This window comes from Centruroides vittatus, unplaced genomic scaffold, assembly GCF_030686945.1.
Source record: "Centruroides vittatus isolate TY-2023 unplaced genomic scaffold, ASM3068694v2 scaffold_324, whole genome shotgun sequence".
Classification (NCBI taxonomy): domain Eukaryota; kingdom Metazoa; phylum Arthropoda; class Arachnida; order Scorpiones; family Buthidae; genus Centruroides; species Centruroides vittatus.
In genome coordinates this window covers 5,197,759-5,216,613 of record NW_027122701.1, presented here as the reverse complement: position 1 = coordinate 5,216,613, position 18,855 = coordinate 5,197,759, and the positions used below count along the sequence as shown (strand labels likewise).

Here is an 18,855-nt window from a genome sequence, read left to right as displayed (position 1 = left end):
AAATAAAAAATTCCAAATACTTACAATACTGCTTTGCAAATTGGTTAAATTAATATAGCCACTAATCTGAAACTTTGCAATTTTTTTAGTATCCACAAAAGGTCCCGCACGGCACGTTATAGATATACAAACTGCTGTAGAACAATCCTGAATAAATATTAAAAAATAATGTAATATTTCATTGAAATTATTTTTTTATTATTACAATATATATATTAAATATTGTAATAATAAAAAATACTTGTATATTATATATACAAGTATTTACAAGTATTATTTGTTCGGATTACAGAGACTTTTATATATTTAATATATTTAATATATATGTAATATTTCAGTTAGTAAATTAATTGTGCTGGATAATGGAATGAAAGTATAACTTGTGAGTAGTAGCATGAGGAGTTCCACGATTTCGAGAAATGGTGCAGTAAGCATGATATCCCTAACTTCTCACAAATTCTACTTTCATTTGATCACTCTGTTCAATCACAAACATGAAATCACTGATATTAATTCTAGTAAAACAAATTCATTTTTTCACAAATAGCCAAGTTATTCAGGTAAACCTACTTTAGATGACTAGAATATAAGATATAGATGGACTGAAAACATTAGTATAGTTGTATTTTGGATAAAATAACAGATGATATATTCAAAAAGAGTTAAGTATCAAATACAGAGTCTTCCAAAAAGAATTCTGCCATTTTAAATTATTATAATTATGTTAATTATTATACGTGAACAGCAGTGGCGTGCCGTGACATTTGATGATAGGGAAGCTGTGTTTCTGTAAGAAGCCGACTTCCAGGGGCAATCAGTTAATTGCGCGTCAGTGATGGCCTAGGGTCCATTCGTACGTGCGTGGTGGCGGAAGAGACGTATCTGACAAAAACCGACAAAAAAGAAACATAAAATAAACGTATACTATGTACAAAATAGTTTGCTTTAGGACAATCCGCCGTTCGAACATTCTGGGCGTCGGTGTGGTTCTTCTATGGTCGATCGAAGGTGGCCCCGGAACAGTGGCGTTGACAAGTCTGTAGGGCACGGGGAGACTTCCTCTGTTGGCGTCGGGGACAGGGTCTAAGTCCGAAGTGGCACGGGTTACAGGATGGCACAATAGACGAGAAATTGGTTTTTTTGTTTTTTTTTTCTTTTGCGGACGTTAACCGAGTGCTAGGTGTCCTCGATTGTCGGAGATTATATCAATCTCCGTTCTTTCTTTCATCCATTTTGATTGGTCGTTCTCCCTCAATCACGCTTCACCTCGTTACTAAACGTAACAAGACTCTTACCTGGAGAGTAAGAAAAGTCAAAATCGAAGACGAATTCGATCTTCCACCGATCATAGGACGACTTCCTTCCGCGATTTATGGTTTCTGCCTGGCAGTTTGATATAAACAATGGGTGTCCGACTACAAACGACTTTTACCTATGTTTTTTTAAACTAACAAATTTTTCTCTAAATTAACCGTTTTTTCGCGTCTTTCGTGACGGGTCAGACCTGTCCGGAACCTCACATTTCCATAAAAGTTTTAAACAAATACTGGAAATGACAAAAATAAACAATTTATGTACTTTAGTTCTAAAATACAATTAATACATACATAATACAAATTGATATGATACAAACAATAATAGAAAAACTTGTTTTTTAATTTCTTATAAACTAACTCTATTCGGCGATTTTTTCTGCAAAGTCGTTAATTACTTTATCATAAAAGTCGTTGGTCGTCGACTCCATCGACGTATTTGAAAGCTCTTTTTCTATTGAAATCAACGCTAACGAGGACAATTTTTCCTCTGACTGAGTGTTCCTGGCCAATGTATGAATTCGCTTCGTGGTCGAAAAACTGCGCTCAGCAGACCCACCGGTAGATGGTACCGTAAAAATTAATGATATTAAATCATATAATTCTTTTAGTACGTCTTTGTTCGGATCGACATTCATTATAATATGTTTTATGTCTAAGAGTTACTCGTCAATATAGTCCGGACACGAATATAAATATTGCGATTCGCTACGTAATTTAGACAAATCAAAAAATTTCCCATAAAATTTACTTAATTTAAAGAATTAAAACACGCTCGGTAATTGTTAATAATTTTAATATTATGAAAAACATCTAAAAGTGATAAAAATTCTAATGATTTTATGTCTGAAATTCTGTCAATATAATTATAATTTTCTTTTAATTATACTGTAATTAAATATAACTTTGCAAAAAAACGTACATAAAAATAACATTGAATACTCTTTACTTTTTAAATCTTAAACAATTCACTTAGATAGCTCCCTGCCAGTGGCTAAGGGATAGAATCGTTGGAAGCGTTAGCGTGTGTAGCTTCCACCAACTAAACCGGGTGAGTTGGTGCTCTGTAAAGCGCATCCGCCAATGCCCTCTGGCTGCTTTACACCATTCAGTTATTCTCGCCGTGGAAGCTGTCTCGTAAGCGCTTCCATTCCGCCACTGATATTCGAATATACAATAGCAATCTTATCGTTTTTTTCACATGTAGTATAGAAATTTGTAATAAGATACATAATGCGGTTATAATAAAATATTAATTTTAATTAATTCAAAGTACGTTAAAAATATGAAAATTTATATTTTAGAAACTACAAGGGAAGGTCATTGGAAGGTGGATGCGGCGCTTCCACCGCTTCCAATGAAGGCACGCCACTGGTGAACACTAATGTACATTAAAACATTGGAAAACTGCCCAAATTTTACATTTGCCCATTACAGTTTCTCAATATGTGCACCTCGTGTCACATGGCACATGCCCAACCGATACTCAAATTCTCCCTAAGCTTGCTATAGCATAGCTGTTGTCACTTCTTCCATAGTGGCAATAATTCTACAGCTCCTGCAGATTACTTGTGATACACATGACGAGTGATTCCGACTTTACGCAGAACACAAAACACCTTCTCTGTTACAGAGTCGCCATTTTGGTTTACGGCACTTTCTAGGGATAAGATATAGACAAGACGTTTGAATGCAGATGGGAGATAACTCAACAGTTGCTCTATCGCATACTTCTCTGATAAGTTAATAATTAACATAATTATAGTAATTTAAAATGGCAGAATTCATTTTGGAACACCCTTGATGTTACTTAACTCATCTTATAAATATTCTACAAAAATTCTTACCAAATCAATCGTATCAAATTTAGAATGGTCTGCATGTTCTTGATGCGTGTACTGTTTTGAAGATACGTCTCTATGCAAACGTGACAATATTATTTCGGGTTTTACCAGTTTCTCACTCACTACATCACAAGTTGATGGAACATTATTTGCCGTATCATTACCAATCTGAAATATAAGATGCAATAATTATATTATAGTTCCAAACACAAGAAATAGTATTTGTCTCTTTAAAATAATTAACGATAAAAACCTGTAACGATGTTAATTCGAGAAAATCTGGCCCATCGACAGTTAACTTGATCGGAATTTTTAAGGTCACATCCACAACAGGAATTGGATTTCTTAATTGTTTTGACACCTGTTAAAAATTAATGTTTCATTTCATATTAATATAATTGATGTTAGAATATAAAACATATACTATATTTCTCTGTGTATTGTTTAATCGTTTCTCTTTGCTTTAATTATATTTCAAATATCATAAGAAGCATTAACAATTTACTTTTGCAATTTTAGTTTGACAATTTTCTGTTCTCTTCTAGATAATTTAATAATTATTTATAACAATTTACTGTCTCTTAAATGAACATTGCATGTGGAATTTCGTACTGTACATTAATGATGAATAAACAGAAAATAAAATTATTGTAGAAAATGTCGCAATTCCATTAGAAGCTATGAAAATTTTATAATGAAATTCTAATTTTTATAAGTGAAATAAGTTTTTTAAAATAACAGTGTATTAATTAATTAATTCGTATTGAAATTTGCTATTTTAGCTTATATTATTTGTCAAACATTTTATAATTTAATTTATTTTTAGAAAAACTATTGTATTATTTCAAAAGACTTTAAAGATTAAGTTTACATGCAGAAAAAATATTGTGAAATTAAAAAAAAAATTCAAATGCTAACTTTTACAGAAAATTAAGCAAATTTAAAGTTCAAGTCTACCGACTTTGGAAAATTATATAGCATATCTGTAATTTTCTTCAAAGTATAGGAGTCAACATTTATTAACAGATAAAATGTTCTTGGAACTTCCTCATCTAATCATAATCACAAATAATCATCGTCATCGTCATTATAATCATCCTTGTTCTACTGCATAGAGTAGGCCTGGCCAACCCAAATTGTTTTGCGGGCCACTTTGATCACGTGTAACATTATGGTGGGCCACAATTTAGGCAAACATGCTTTTAAAATAGTAAAACAAATACAAAATGAATAAGATTTTATTGTTATACCAAGAGTTTGTATTCGCACTTGCGCATTATAACAATGACATATGCAAATTTTCATTTATTGAATTGTTTTGGTATACACATAACGGGAAACAAAAGTTTTAATAGATATATAATATCGCTTAGTGGGCCACACAATTTAACGTGATGGACCGCGGGTTGGCCAGGCCTGGCATAGAGGATATGATGATGGGACGAGAAAGTCCCGAAAAATGTTTTATCCATTAATAACATTAATTCTTATACTTTATAGCATTTCTGTAGTTTTCTATGATTCTCCTTTACTTTCCCAGATGTTATATATGTTAGGCTCAAAGACCGAAATCACTCAATGAGCAATTTCGGTCTTTGAGCTTAACATATATAACAGAGGGAAAGTATGGTAATTGGTCAAAACATGACCCCCAAGATAATTACATTTTTGGACTAGGGATCTTGAACGTCGAGACATGCAAAAAAATTTTGGGGTTTTTATCTGTATGTATGAATGTTAGTGTGGAGGGGTGATTTTGTTCACCCTGTTTGAAGGTTAACTCTCGTGCCTTTTGTCGAAAATTTCTGAAATTTTGCAGGGAGATTGTTTATTAGGGGATTGATGCTATTAAAATTTGGTGATTAAAGGTCGAGGGGTGGGGAGATAAAGGGGTTTGCATGTATCTCCAGTAAGGTTGGACTGAATATTGATTTTACTCGTTATTAGCATTTAATAAAACCCGTCCCTACCATCAAAATTAAGCTTTTTGCCCTTTTATAATAGTTAAAAATATAACAAGGTTTTTAATAAAATATGATAACAGATAGCGCCACCAAATTTGTGGGGAAAGTTAAGCAACTCATTGCTGGATTTGTTTTTGTTTAGAAGTTGATTCATTGAAAAAACAATAAAATAATAGAATGAAATAAAAATAAATAAAATAAGCTTGATGTTGATCATAATGATAATTTAAAATAATATAGGCTAAACACATCTTTTAAATTTTATACAGAAGCTAATGATAAATCATACAGAACAGCAGAGTAATCATAAAAGGGGCATAAAAGGAGACCAAGACAAAGCTGCATTTACAAGTAAGCTATTTAAGCTAAAATTTCAGAATATCCCTCTTGCCCTCCAATGATTTATACCTGGCTAGAGAACTGCTGGAATATCAAAACATTAATTTGCAAAAGTAAGTATAAAACAAGTTTTTGAATAAACTTAACATCTATTTATTCATATTGTTTTCAAAACATAACAATACTTAGCCATTTGCTTACGGATTATTTAGATTAGCTTATATTTTTTTATTGTTGAGTCTTTCTGCCCTGTGCCTTAAGAGGGCTTATTTAGATTTTCATACTTTTAAACAATTTAAAAGCAGAATGAATTAATTTATATTACTAAAAATAAAATAAATTAATTGTTTGTAACTTTAAAGATATTGCGGACCGGCACTAATATTACGAGAAAAATAAACTGTCTTCAGTGTTAATAATCAAAATCGCCTCAAAAGTCACACTTTAATCACTAGTATTTTTGATAAATGTTACCTTATCATCAACAGGCAAAGGGGAACAGAAATGGTGTAACAATTCAAATCTAAAAGTAATAGACTCAATTTTTACATAAGAGGTTAACGTTAAAATTAAAACAAAAGATAAATATGTAAATAAATAAACTCGAATAAAATGCATGAAAACAACAATAAGAAAAATAAAAACGACTAAATAAAAGCTCAATACTTTTTGAGTCAATTTTGGTTATAATGCTGAAGACTATTTATTTTTATCATAATGTTTATAGACAAAAGTTAAACTAATAGTTGAAAGAAACTTACAAAATATGTATGACTAATAGGAATTACTTCCTTATTGTCTTCCTGTAAAAATATGAGTTCATTTTCAGCAAATCTGAAATTATAACAATAGTTTAGAAATAAATATTAAAATTAACAATATATAATTGGTGACTTTCATTCTCTAAAAATATAGTACATCATTAGTTTAATCAATGTTATTAATGTTTTAATTTAATATATATAATATCCAACAATTTAAAATAAATTATATATTGAAGTTCATATTTGTAATTAATTATGTAGTTATGTTAATTTTTTTTGGAATAATCTAAGATAATATTTGTGTTTTATGCAGATAAATATATTAATAATCCTAAGAATAATTGTTTTCTTTGAATATTCTGTTGAAGTTTCTATATATTTTTTTCAAAATCCAATTAAGCTGTTGAACCAAAAGTATACCAAATATTTAGCATGTATTACAAAATAAATTGTATCATCATTATTCATTTCTATAAGATGTGAATAACTTTACAGCACATAACATATTTAACATTCCTCTAAAGACCAGTTCATTACCATTTATCTAGCTACAGATTCTATAGCCAATATTGTTATTTAATAATAAAAAATTAATTGAAGAGTTTCTAACCTGATAAGTGTCATAACTAGGCAGGCGCAACAGGTGTACATGCACAGGGTGGGGATGAAGGGAACCTCAAAATGGAACTGACAAATGCAATATAATAGCCCAATATAATTTGGTAGTTGTTAGCATATTACGTATGTACTGTACAGTACAGTACATCGGGTTTGTAGATGTTGGTTTATTATTATTTTTCCCTCCCCAAAAGATTAAGAGACCCAAAAATAAAATATTGCACAGGGTAGACAAAAAGTTAGTTCTGACACTGCCTGATCATGAACACTAAAGACAATTAAAAATGTTTGTTTATTTATCAAATGGAATTTTGTTGGATTATTGTTTATTGGAATAAGTTGATTATTCTTAGTTAAACTCTTTCAAAGTTTATAATATTGTTTTGAATTACATTTTCAATATTTGATGGAATGCAAAATATTTTTTAAAAATCTTGTAAACTATTTCTTAAAAATATGAATGCTTTTAAACTGATTTTTTAAATTTAATCTCAAAAAACTTTTTAGCAATTTTTGAGTGAGATTTTTTAATAATTTTAAAAATAAATGATTATACACTCACTGATTAATGAAAAAGTTATGCACCCAGATAGAATTAGTGCAAAACTTGCATATAGCTATGATTCAGGCATAGCCATGTAAATGGGTTGTGATCCAATTGCATGCCAGATAATGTTACAAGATTACCTAACTTCTCTATCACAGTGTCTTATAAAAGATAAAAATAGACAACCATTCCAACTTCAGCAAAAATTCTTTAATCCTAAGAACGTTTTCAAACGCATTAAGCGTCCATCTTCAGTTACTTCTTTAAATCGAATATGAAATTCGAACAAATATTAATTCGAACAAATATTACGTAAATTAACGGTACGATTACAATAAATAAATAAAAATAAAATAAAATAAACAGGATTATCGTAATTTACAAAATTATGCCAATATTTCATAAACAAATAAAAATAAAACAAAAAATAAAAACGAAACAAAAAACAAACATGCGGTTTAAACCAATCACGGATTATCGCAGTATTTCTTTACAATTATCCTCATCTGTTATTAAAGACTTAAAACAAGACCAATATCTTATAAAAGACTTGCAGAAGCTCACTGTGTTCAGAATATTCTGTGTACCTTGTGTTTGGAGGTAAACTTTGATAATATTAACCAGACTGATAATATTACCAATGATTACAATAAGCAGCATCTACTCTATAGTAAAAATCTTAATAAATAACTTATATAAAAATATTTATCATTATAAACTAGATTACCAATTAGACCACCATTTTAAAAGTAAATGTTAAGTTGCTTTTGATTTTAAATAAGAATTAATTAATTAAAACAAATACATTAGACTCCCATTTTAACATTTCTCAATTTAATCTTTACCCTAATTTTATGTTCATTTTTAATTGTTCCAACTTCTCTTGCTCCATAAAAACTATAGAATTTAGACTTAAATTTAGCTTTTTTTGATTTTATGTTAAACTTGATTTTAAGAAACTATTTAAGAAACTAATCACACAACCCAAATGTGATTTCAATTTATCATTCACAGGATAAAAGAGTATTGAGTAATTTTTGTGCCCTGATTTTTTTGCTTGCTGAAACTAAAAAGGATCTGGACTAAAGACTAATTTACATTATACATTTGCATTCTGAAATACTGTACAACGAATATCAATAATTGATAATATAACATTAATATATAACAATGTGTATACATTTACTCAAAATGTAATAAATTGCATAATAAAAACTTATTGCTAGACAGGAATAAATCATTGATGAACTAGAGGGGCAAGCTGAACAAAATTAAGAGTGGTATTTTTTTTTCTTTTCTAGCCAGCTCTAGACCCATTATCTACAGTCCAAGTATAAAAAATGTAACAGTTATCCAAGTTTATGAAAATGAAAACATATATATATATACTGCATATGGGCACTGCTGACTAAGCTGAGGGAACTTACCTACCTCCTAGTTCCTGTAGCTATGACTTTGACTATTGAATTTTGATTGTGATTAACATTATTGTTGTTATTATTCCATTCATTTCCATCACCTAGTATAATATGAATTTAAAGATGTTACAAATAAATTTTTATTTTAGAAAAGTAATAGAAGAAATTACTATGTGTAAATTAGTGTTTTCACCCGGACAATCCAGTTTTAAAATTAATGGTCTGGATTAATTATTAATTTGGCTGGTTTTCATAGAAATTGTGAAACTATGATTAAACAAAATAAATTTATAAAACTATTTGCAAGTATTTTATTTTAACAGTTAAAGACTAACTTCACACCCCCACCAAAACTTTTCCCTATCTTATCCCTAGGTTAAGAGTGACAGAAAATGTTCTTTTAAAATTCTAACTTGCAAATATCTCTGGAAAATATTAGGTTTGTTCCAACACAAGTCCCTAACTGGTTTAAAACTGGCATGCTCATTGTTTAGTTCTTGGCTATAAAATGACATTGTGCATGCCTCATATTTATATTATATATTGTATTAGATAAAATGTATCTTTTGTAATTTATTATTATTAATGTTGGTATGTGTTATTATTATTACTTTTACGTATTATTTTTGCAATTAATATCGACATCAGACTGTTTTTAATTATTTTCGGATATGACACATGTGATTATTGTATTACTTTAATATAGTGGTTCTCAACCTTTCTGAGGCTGCGGCACACCATTCACATACTTTTTATTACAAGTAGCATTAGCATTAACACATCCAAAAATTGATAAGCAATTCCATGTTTAATATTCTCAGGAAACAATGAAGCAATAAACTAATAAAATTTAATATATTGAATAAAATAGAAACATTAAATTATCTACAAATATAGCAATGGGAATAAATTGAATAAAAACTTTAAAATCTTTTCTTTCCTGGAACATCAAGGTAGGTTTGAGGAACACTGGTTAAGAACCACTGCTTTAATAATATATTATGTACAGTACATGTTTACCTTCTAATAACAAAAATATTTATTTTTTACTCACAATAAAAAATACCTAATTTTTTCATTTCTAAGTATAACATCCTAATTTTAAAATGTCTAGGTCAGCAATTTTGAAAAGGTGGCTACACTGGTGTAAATATTAATTTCATTCATCACAAATTGATTTTTTTTAATCATCATTTCCCAAAATATCTATTTTAAGTTTGCTTCAATTTTAAACTGAAATCATTGGAAAATGTTAAATAGAGGTTGTACTCTACATGATTTTAATTCAGTTCAATTCTTAGGAAATAAAATCTTACCCTCTAATTTGAATATCAGCTGCAAATATCACTGGTATTGTAACAGTATAGAAGTTATCAGAAGGATTAATTTCTTTACTTGCAGTTTCTATCCAAAATTCAAAAACCAATTTATCAACTGGTTTTGAAAGTCTAGACGTATCCATTTTCAATTGAAAGATATTCTAATTAAAAAGTAAATATAATAAATATTTTATTCTTTTATATATAAAAATATTATATAAATTTATTGATAAAGAATAAATACTGGATTATCAAAAGTGAGAGGATTCCCAACATTGCATAATAAAGTATAATTTTCTGCATTCTGATCTTCTGAAGTACTTGTACATTCTGCTTGATTGATCATCATAACATCTTCAGGTAATTTTATAAATATCGTAGAATTATATGCTGGTTCACCCAAGTTTTCTGCCTTTACTTCCATCTCCAAAATATTATTTTCTCCAATTACAAATGGTTCAACTTTACTAAAAAGTAAATTTAGAAAATTTATTTCGAATATAATACAAATAATACAGTGTGATTCACTTGGGACTGAACATTTTGTTCAATATCTCATTATTGCATAACCACATTTGAATAACATGTAATATAAAGTTTATCTTGGTCGACTTCTTTGTAATGAAATAAAAAACCCATTCTGTGTTTCATTGTCATCTATTCATTTTATACAGAGATATTTCACATAATAAGTGTTCAGTCCTGAGTGAATCAACCTGCATATTATATCAACTTTATACAAACCTCAAATACTTTACAGAAAGCTTTAAATCACTCAAACATTCATTATCATCCCCACAACCATTCCAGAACATAACCTATTAAATAAATAATAATAATATTTTATTTTTATAAAGTAAAATATTAAAAAAATACAGGACAAGATATATATTTAGTTTTTGATAGTGTATTTATTTTTTACATTTAATGTATAAAATTTCCTATAGAATTTAAAACATACCTCTTTAGTAATAGTATTAGTTGCAGTTGCATCAATGACAGGACAGCTTTTGCAAAACTGTGGAACCTCTGGTTCCTTTAAATTATATGTCAGTTGAAATTTTATTGGAGTAATGAAATCTTGAATATCATCCTATCAAATAAAAATTTATTTTAAAATTTAAATAAAACATTAAACTAAAAAGACAGTAAATAATAAAATCATATTTATTTTTTTAATCATTAAATGTATCACCAATAATATATTCTTATATATAATGGTCCACAAGTGGCCTAGTGGTTCTGTTCCCTGAACACTGGGAGTTCCGTCGTGGGTTCGCACCTCACCAGAATGGGCTGGCCACATGGAGTTTACAGGGTTTTCTTCATATCTGTAATGCCTGAATAGAGGCCAGTTACCCTTAAAAAAACCTCCTGGAAGGCATTCCCTAGGCAAATTGCCCAAACGTTGCATTGTTATAACTTAACAAATTTATACATAACAAATTATATAGATTATTTTTAGATGAGTAAATTGTATTTGATAAATATGGAACATTCTTTACATTTATAGTTTTTGCTGTCTTCAGTTTTATTCAGAAATATTATTCTATACTATAATATCAGTTTTGTACAAGTTTTGAAAGCCATTTGGCTTTCTAAATGGGTGCAACTAGTAAGCAGGCAGGGCATGTGCCACAGATGCTTGATAAGGGGTAGCAATAGTAGGTGGATTAAGACTTTCAGGAGCTCATAGGAACAGAAGCTTAAGGGTCTCTCTAAATACTGTAATTTTACATCGTCATAAACTAATAATCTCTAATTGTAGCTAAATAATTATTTATAAATTATGATATAAAATTGCATTGGTAAAATTGCTTAATTTTTTCCAATTTTGGAGAATCTAAGACTCAAGACCCTTAGACTTGTGCTTTGTTGGAAATCTGGCACTAAGCACTGAAGAGAAGCAGGGTCAGTTTTATTATTAGGAGAACCTACAGTTGCCAAGATACAGGAGCACCAGCCTTATTCATAAGCAAATAAAAGACAGATTCTTAAATTTCTTTGAGTTTTTAATTCTAGCAAAACACTGTTTACCATTGTGTGGTTAATTTATAGGGGTAAGAACCATTATGGGCCCGTAAGTTTTCTTCTGGAATAGGAAAAATTTTTCAGCTTCCCCTGTTGACAGTGCTGAACCTGAGGTACTGTATCTTTAAAAGGAGCTTTTCCAGAGCTCCTTTTAAAGATACAGTAGTAGAGTAAGGGAACTCTGATTTCTTGCACTTAGCCTCAAGTAAACTTTATATCATCCTGATATTTATTACTGTAATATTTATATAGAAAAATTTGCAGCATTTTTTATTTTTGTTAAAATTAACATTATTGTGACTCTTGCATCTGCTGTGGTCCAGGTTGGTGCCTTATACACCTGTGCCTAGTTATAGCCAAACAGTCAAAAAATCCTGGATTATATAGTGATTTTTAATTATACCAAGAGAAAATAAAACTTTACATATGATATTAACATTAACTTGTTAAGCATGTAGGAGATTGTGATATAACTGGTTAAACTTATTGAACTGGTTACACAAGGAAAGAACAAAAATTACACAAAAGATTAGACAACTTGTCTAACAGGAGGTCAGTGCTAGAAAAAAGGGAGAATAAAAAGATCACCATGATTAAGGGGCTGTAACAAGTGCCATCAACCTTTTATTACATAATAGAAAACTTGCTGCAAAGTTGCTATGACAAAATATGATGTGCAGATAGACATTACATTCACTAACAACTTGAATCATTGTATTCTAACAATTAAGATGACAGCATTTTACTTACCATAAGATATACTATTTGCTTCTTGCAATTTTCTGTATTTTCCAGAAGTGTTATCTCGGATTCTATTTTTTGCATATTTTTGTCTTCTATAAAATAGCCTCTTGGAACATAGGTTTTATACTTATCAACTTCCAATTCTATTTTCATTGCTTCAGAAACAATTTTATAATTATTATTTTATAAACTAAAGATAAATTTTTAAAGATATCCATTTTTACTTACTAACTAATTCAGGAGCATGGTTTCCTTCATACTTAAGGCAATATTTAAGATGAAAACAAGATGCCTCTTTTTGATTAGCTTTACATTTAGTTAAAGTAGAATTTATTAAAATATGATTGATGTTAAATTCCATTCTTGCATACACAGATATAACAGGATGAGATCTAAATAGATAATGGATTTTATATACTTTAATTTTTATTTTAAGTTAAAAATGAAATAATTTGAAAGTGGTTTTCAATGAAAAGAAAATGCATACCTTAAAAGTAATGCATTAGCTGTATCATATGCTCCAATCAAAATATCTGTAAAATTAAAAAATAATCATTGCTTTCTTATAAGTGTGTAATAATGCTTCAAAAAATTCAATTTAACAAAATTTTCCATTTACATAATTTCTATAAAAAACAATTTGAAATCTACAATTCTTTTATTAACATAGTCAGGATGGTTTGAAAGTTTATTACCCTAAGTTTATTTGAAGCTACAAATTTATATTTTATCATTCATTTCAGATGACTGACACAAGCTCCTACAGTTTGGAAAAATGGCTCATTGCAAGTGTATAGGCTCAAGAATGTCCTCAAATTGTTTTGTCTTGTGACAAGACAATTTGAGGACATTCTTGACAAATTGCAATAGGGTTTCTACTAACGAATGTGTCATACATCGACAATGCTAGAAAATCAAATAGTTGAAGGAAGCCGTTGTATTACACTTTATCCAAATCAATAAGGTTATGCTTCAATAAAATATTTCACAGAACTCACTGGATCATTTTGTGCCATTAAAATAATGGAGCTCTTACTGATAAATTTGATGCTTAAACAACAATGTAACAATGTAAAAAATACAACAAAATATATAACAAATATATCTACTTATGCATTACTTCATATTTATTCTACTGAAGTTACATTATATTATATTTTATTCGGGGGATGACAAGACTTAAACCATTCAAAAGTATGCAAAAATATTTGAATTTTTATTGTTTTCTAAAAATTACATATAGTTGACTCTAAAATTTTCATAGAATTGATTTAAAAAATTTAACAAAATTAATTATCTGATTCACACAGAGTATGAATAATTAAATTTTTATCATTTAATGATTTTTGACTATGGTACCAAGTTTCATGCAATTCTTTAGCAGTTTAGATTAATTTCAGAAAAATTTTTTAAAAAATTATTGCAGAAAGAATTATTTTTATATAAATTAGAATCAATATTTGAATTTATCTACAGTATTAACAATCTCAGATACCAAGTTTTCTTTTAAGTGCGAAATTTTTAAAGAAATAATTCTATAATTCATATACTGTATTTAAAATATCTTAATAACAATCTGTAATATAACATTGAGTTAATCAAATAAATTTTAGTTTTTTTATTAAGCTACAAATAATAGAATTTAATATTGTGAATCATTTTTAAATTCAATTATCACTATAAATAATTTTTATAATCATGCAAAAACATTTTATATTCACATAAATACATTATGAGGTTGCTTTAGCCTTTTTTATATTACTTTATTAAACTAAGAACATATCTTGCTTTTGTAATGAAATATTCATTTAAGTGGCTTCATTAACACCATAGAAATCAAAGCTTTAAAGATTTATAAAAATTATTATAAACAAATTTTTAGATTTATATTAAAGTTGGTATTTTACCTGGATAAGTATTGGAATCAATGTCTTTTCCTTTTGATATTGCTATTCCAAATCCTGATAATTCAACTCCAAAATCCTTAGCTGCTATTCTCTATTTAAAATGAATATATAATTTAATTATTTATTTACAACTGATTTATATTTTAAATTGATATAAAAAAACTTACTTGTACAAAATCTGGTTTCACACCATTTTCTGAACCAAAATAAATATAGACTGCTCCTTTTTCATCTTCATATGGAGCACCAATTGCAATATCTGAAATTAGGAAGTTTATATATATATATTTCCTTTTGTATCAATGTTTTCAGCTATATATTAACCATTTTGCAACTTTATCTGACATAAAAATTCAGCTTTTTTCTCTTTATTATTTTACTTTGTCAAGGGTGCTTAATTAATCATCTTTCTGGTAAAGTAAAAGGCAGAAATCATTTTAGTTCATCCAATCAATTTTAAAACTCTGTCTTTGACTAATTTAAATTTTTATGACATTGAGTACATTCCAGTAAGCATCAGCCTCAGCAATAAATGATGCACTGGTAAACAGTTTAATTAATAGTCTTTTACTTTGACCTCTGGAAACCTAACAAGATGGTGGAATTAAACAGCACTATATTTACATTTGCAGATTTATTTTCCCAAAATAACTTTAGATTAATACAGATGAATAGTAAAATTGATGTTAATAATTTAATTAGAATGGTGGCCATATTGCTTCCTTAGAGTCACCATATCTACAGCTCAATGAGTGCAACATGCATCAGTCACTGCAGTAATAAACTCATAAGTGAATGTCAGAAGACATTTTTCTATATCATGGTTCACCAATGCACTGTTTAATGCACACTGGAATGTACCCATTAACTTACATTCGGTTTTTCATTAAAAAATTTTAAGAAAAATAATTTCAGCTAGTATACCACACTTGAAATTAAACACTACAATGAATTCATATTCTACATTATAAACTTAGTATTAACAGTGATATTGAGACAATAAATAATTTATTAATTATATAGCACAAGCATCTTAACTATTGAATGAAACTTAAAGTTATTATTGTATTTCATTGGGTACAAGTGGATTAGAAAGTATTACATTTGCTTATCGTGTGAGACAATATGGAGTTTGCATAACAATGAATGCCTCTTCACAAAAAAAAACACAAATGCAGTCATTAAAGCATGCTGGTTATATCACTGCCTAGTACTGACAGCTATATATATATATCAGTAAAATTATGTCCCATATCCTTTGCAATGAATATGTGTCATATAATTATACTATAGAATGCCTTTAGAACGGACTTACTTGATTTATGAACAAAGATTTTAATTTATTATATGCTGAATATAGTAATTAATAAAATTATATATTGCTGTTGGATTAGTTAATATTAAAACTAAATTTAAGTAATAATTTTGGTTAATGTTACCTATGGTTCCAAAATGGCGGCCTGTCTCTGATTTGTCCAGCAAATAGAAGAAAGGAAACAGTGGAAACGCACGTTCTAACCTAACCTATTCTAATAAATTAGCATAATTATTACCAACAAAATTATTAGAATAGGTTAGGTTAGATTAGGTTAGAATGTGTGTTCCCACTGTTTCCTTTCTTCTATTTGCTGGAATCAGAGATGAGCCACCATTTTGGAACCATAGGTAACATTAACCTAAATGTTACTCAAATCATGGTGCATTTTCTCCACACTTCAGATATTGAACAGAATATGAACTAATTTATAAACAAATAATTAAATACATATAAAAGAAAATAATAAATATTTAAAAAAAATTAGTAATAATTTTTCAAGTTAGAATACATTATTTCTTTAACTAAACTTCAAAAATAAAATATTATTGTTATAATATCCCAACCACAGCAATCTGCTTTACATTACTGTATATTAGCATTAATACAATTAAAAAATAGTTTTTATATTTATTCAATTTATCTTATTTTACTCTGAAATTTATTTTTTTAATATAAAAAAGATAATAATTATACCTAAAAAGCCATCTTTATTAAGATCTCCACAATTAGCAATTGACGTTCCAAATCTTGAATTTGGTTTATCTGATCCCTTCAAAATATCTTTTTGTTCTAGTAAATCCTATACAAAAAAGATTTAGTATTTTTTCTGATATTCAATGTTTGCAAAATTATATATTATTTTAATATTTACATTTCCATCACTAAGATAAACAAAAACTCTTCCTTCATCTCCACCATTTGATGTTGAATAGAAAGGTGCACCAACAACAAGATCAGAATATTCATCATTATTAACATTCACAGCTAAGACAGCCGCTCCAAAATATTCTATTAACTATTAAATATAAAATATTGATTATTATATAGCATAATTCAAAAGAATTAAAGGTAAGTTTAAATTAATAACTAAAAATTTATTAAAATATTTTACTTTTCACATTTAAGACCTACTGTAACATCTATTATCTGTTATCAACAATATTATTAGCATCTAAATGATCATTAATAACACATTTATGAAGTAAGAAAATTAAAATATTTATCTGTTTGGTAACAAAATTTGTTAAGGTGTTGTTTATTGTTTACCAAACTGTGAATTCAAATCATACTTTTGTTTACCAACCAATCATCCCAAATTGAGCAAGAGTCCCAAATTTCAATAGTTGTTCTGCCAGGGCCATCAAGAGTTTGTATGGGACCCAGGCAAACGAGGGCAATAGAGTTCGGCCCTTTTGCCTCTAGTGGACCTGTTTTTGTCTTTTAGCAGGTCCTTGTTTTTTTGAACAAATGAAATACATAAAATATTTCTTTATTAACAAAAAGCAGTCTTAAAGATTTTATTTTCTGTTGTTATTTTGTTAGTAAAAATAACATTAATTTTATAGGAGTAGAAACCACTACAAGCTCTACATTTTCTCCAGGCCTGGGAAAAAATCCCAAGTTCCTCTTCTTGACAGTTGTGTCAGTTATGTTACCTGGATCTCTGTCCAATCTTTGCTTCCAGAACTATTAATTTAGATATAACTGTACTGGTTACTCATGGTGCCAACTGGGGACAACTTCAGTTGATTTAATACATTGTTTTATTGGACCTCAGAACTCCAATACAACAAAGTTTTGTTATTATTTTCAGAAATTGGAGTTGTGTTTTTATTTAATACATTGTTGCAGGCAAATTTCAAATATAAAAAGTGGTTTGATTGATGAAGCTATCAGTTAGTCACAGTTATCTATGATGTAAACATTAAAAGTTTTCAAATTAATAATTTCAGGTTTTATTACCTGATTATTATTGAGTTTAATGAAGTACATTTAAACATTAGAAACAATAATGAAGATGGATACAGTAAATACTATGCTTATGTTCAAATTTAAGAGGGATGTTGCATGACTTTTACATTGATGTGTGCAAGAATTTTATGACGGCAAAATAAATCCATTTGGTTAATTGGTTGGTAACTTTTATGGATGCAAGGGCCATTTTAGCCAAGCTGTACCATACAAATTCATTTGACTTAAAAGTACTGATGTTATTTTTAAATGTACCTCTCTATAAAATTGTTATGTAACTTTTGAATAGATGTGTTTTTCTAATTTGATATGTAATTTCTAATTTTATTTATACTAAAACTATCTAAGTATTACTATTTTCAAGTACTCTATATTCTGGTTAACTTTGTTAGTGTATTTTTAAAGTGTGCCAGAAGGCTCACATTTTCTACTTAGAAATTCTAATTCGTCCCACATCGGCTACTTAAAATTTTGGCTGTTTTAACTTTAAGGATATTTTTGGTTTGTAAATGATTTGTAATAAGAATTGTTATTTAGAAAGCAATATCTATAAAATAATAATGTACAGAGTTATTTTTAAACTTTGTAAACTAGTTATATATTTTTTCATTTGTTTTATAAGTCAAGAAGAGAAAAAGGAAGATCAGTAGATTTTTTTATATACAACAAAATTAACAAGTCATGTAGAAGTTGTTTTCACTTCTTTCTATTTAAAATTTTATAAGAAATCTTTTCTAATTTATATAAGTATTTATCAA

At 28.3% G+C, this 18,855-nt stretch overlaps 1 protein-coding gene across 1 annotated transcript in view; it reads right to left on the bottom strand.

Annotated features, from left to right (window-relative positions):
* The window catches only part of LOC136988244 (integrin alpha-9-like), a 42,390-nt gene that overhangs the window by 1,421 nt on the left and 22,114 nt on the right, over window positions 1–18,855 (bottom strand). The window contains exons 10-24 of the mRNA XM_067286100.1: window positions 16,998–17,141; window positions 16,820–16,925; window positions 14,976–15,067; window positions 14,809–14,899; window positions 13,389–13,434; window positions 13,130–13,293; window positions 12,908–13,056; window positions 11,088–11,219; window positions 10,871–10,944; window positions 10,371–10,593; window positions 10,124–10,287; window positions 6,222–6,294; window positions 3,411–3,518; window positions 3,161–3,325; window positions 25–147 (exon numbers count right to left, since the gene is read on the bottom strand). Of these exons, the coding sequence (XP_067142201.1) occupies window positions 25–147; window positions 3,161–3,325; window positions 3,411–3,518; window positions 6,222–6,294; window positions 10,124–10,287; window positions 10,371–10,593; window positions 10,871–10,944; window positions 11,088–11,219; window positions 12,908–13,056; window positions 13,130–13,293; window positions 13,389–13,434; window positions 14,809–14,899; window positions 14,976–15,067; window positions 16,820–16,925; window positions 16,998–17,141 (1,854 nt within the window). The remainder of the gene's footprint in view (window positions 1–24; window positions 148–3,160; window positions 3,326–3,410; window positions 3,519–6,221; window positions 6,295–10,123; window positions 10,288–10,370; window positions 10,594–10,870; window positions 10,945–11,087; window positions 11,220–12,907; window positions 13,057–13,129; window positions 13,294–13,388; window positions 13,435–14,808; window positions 14,900–14,975; window positions 15,068–16,819; window positions 16,926–16,997; window positions 17,142–18,855) is intronic.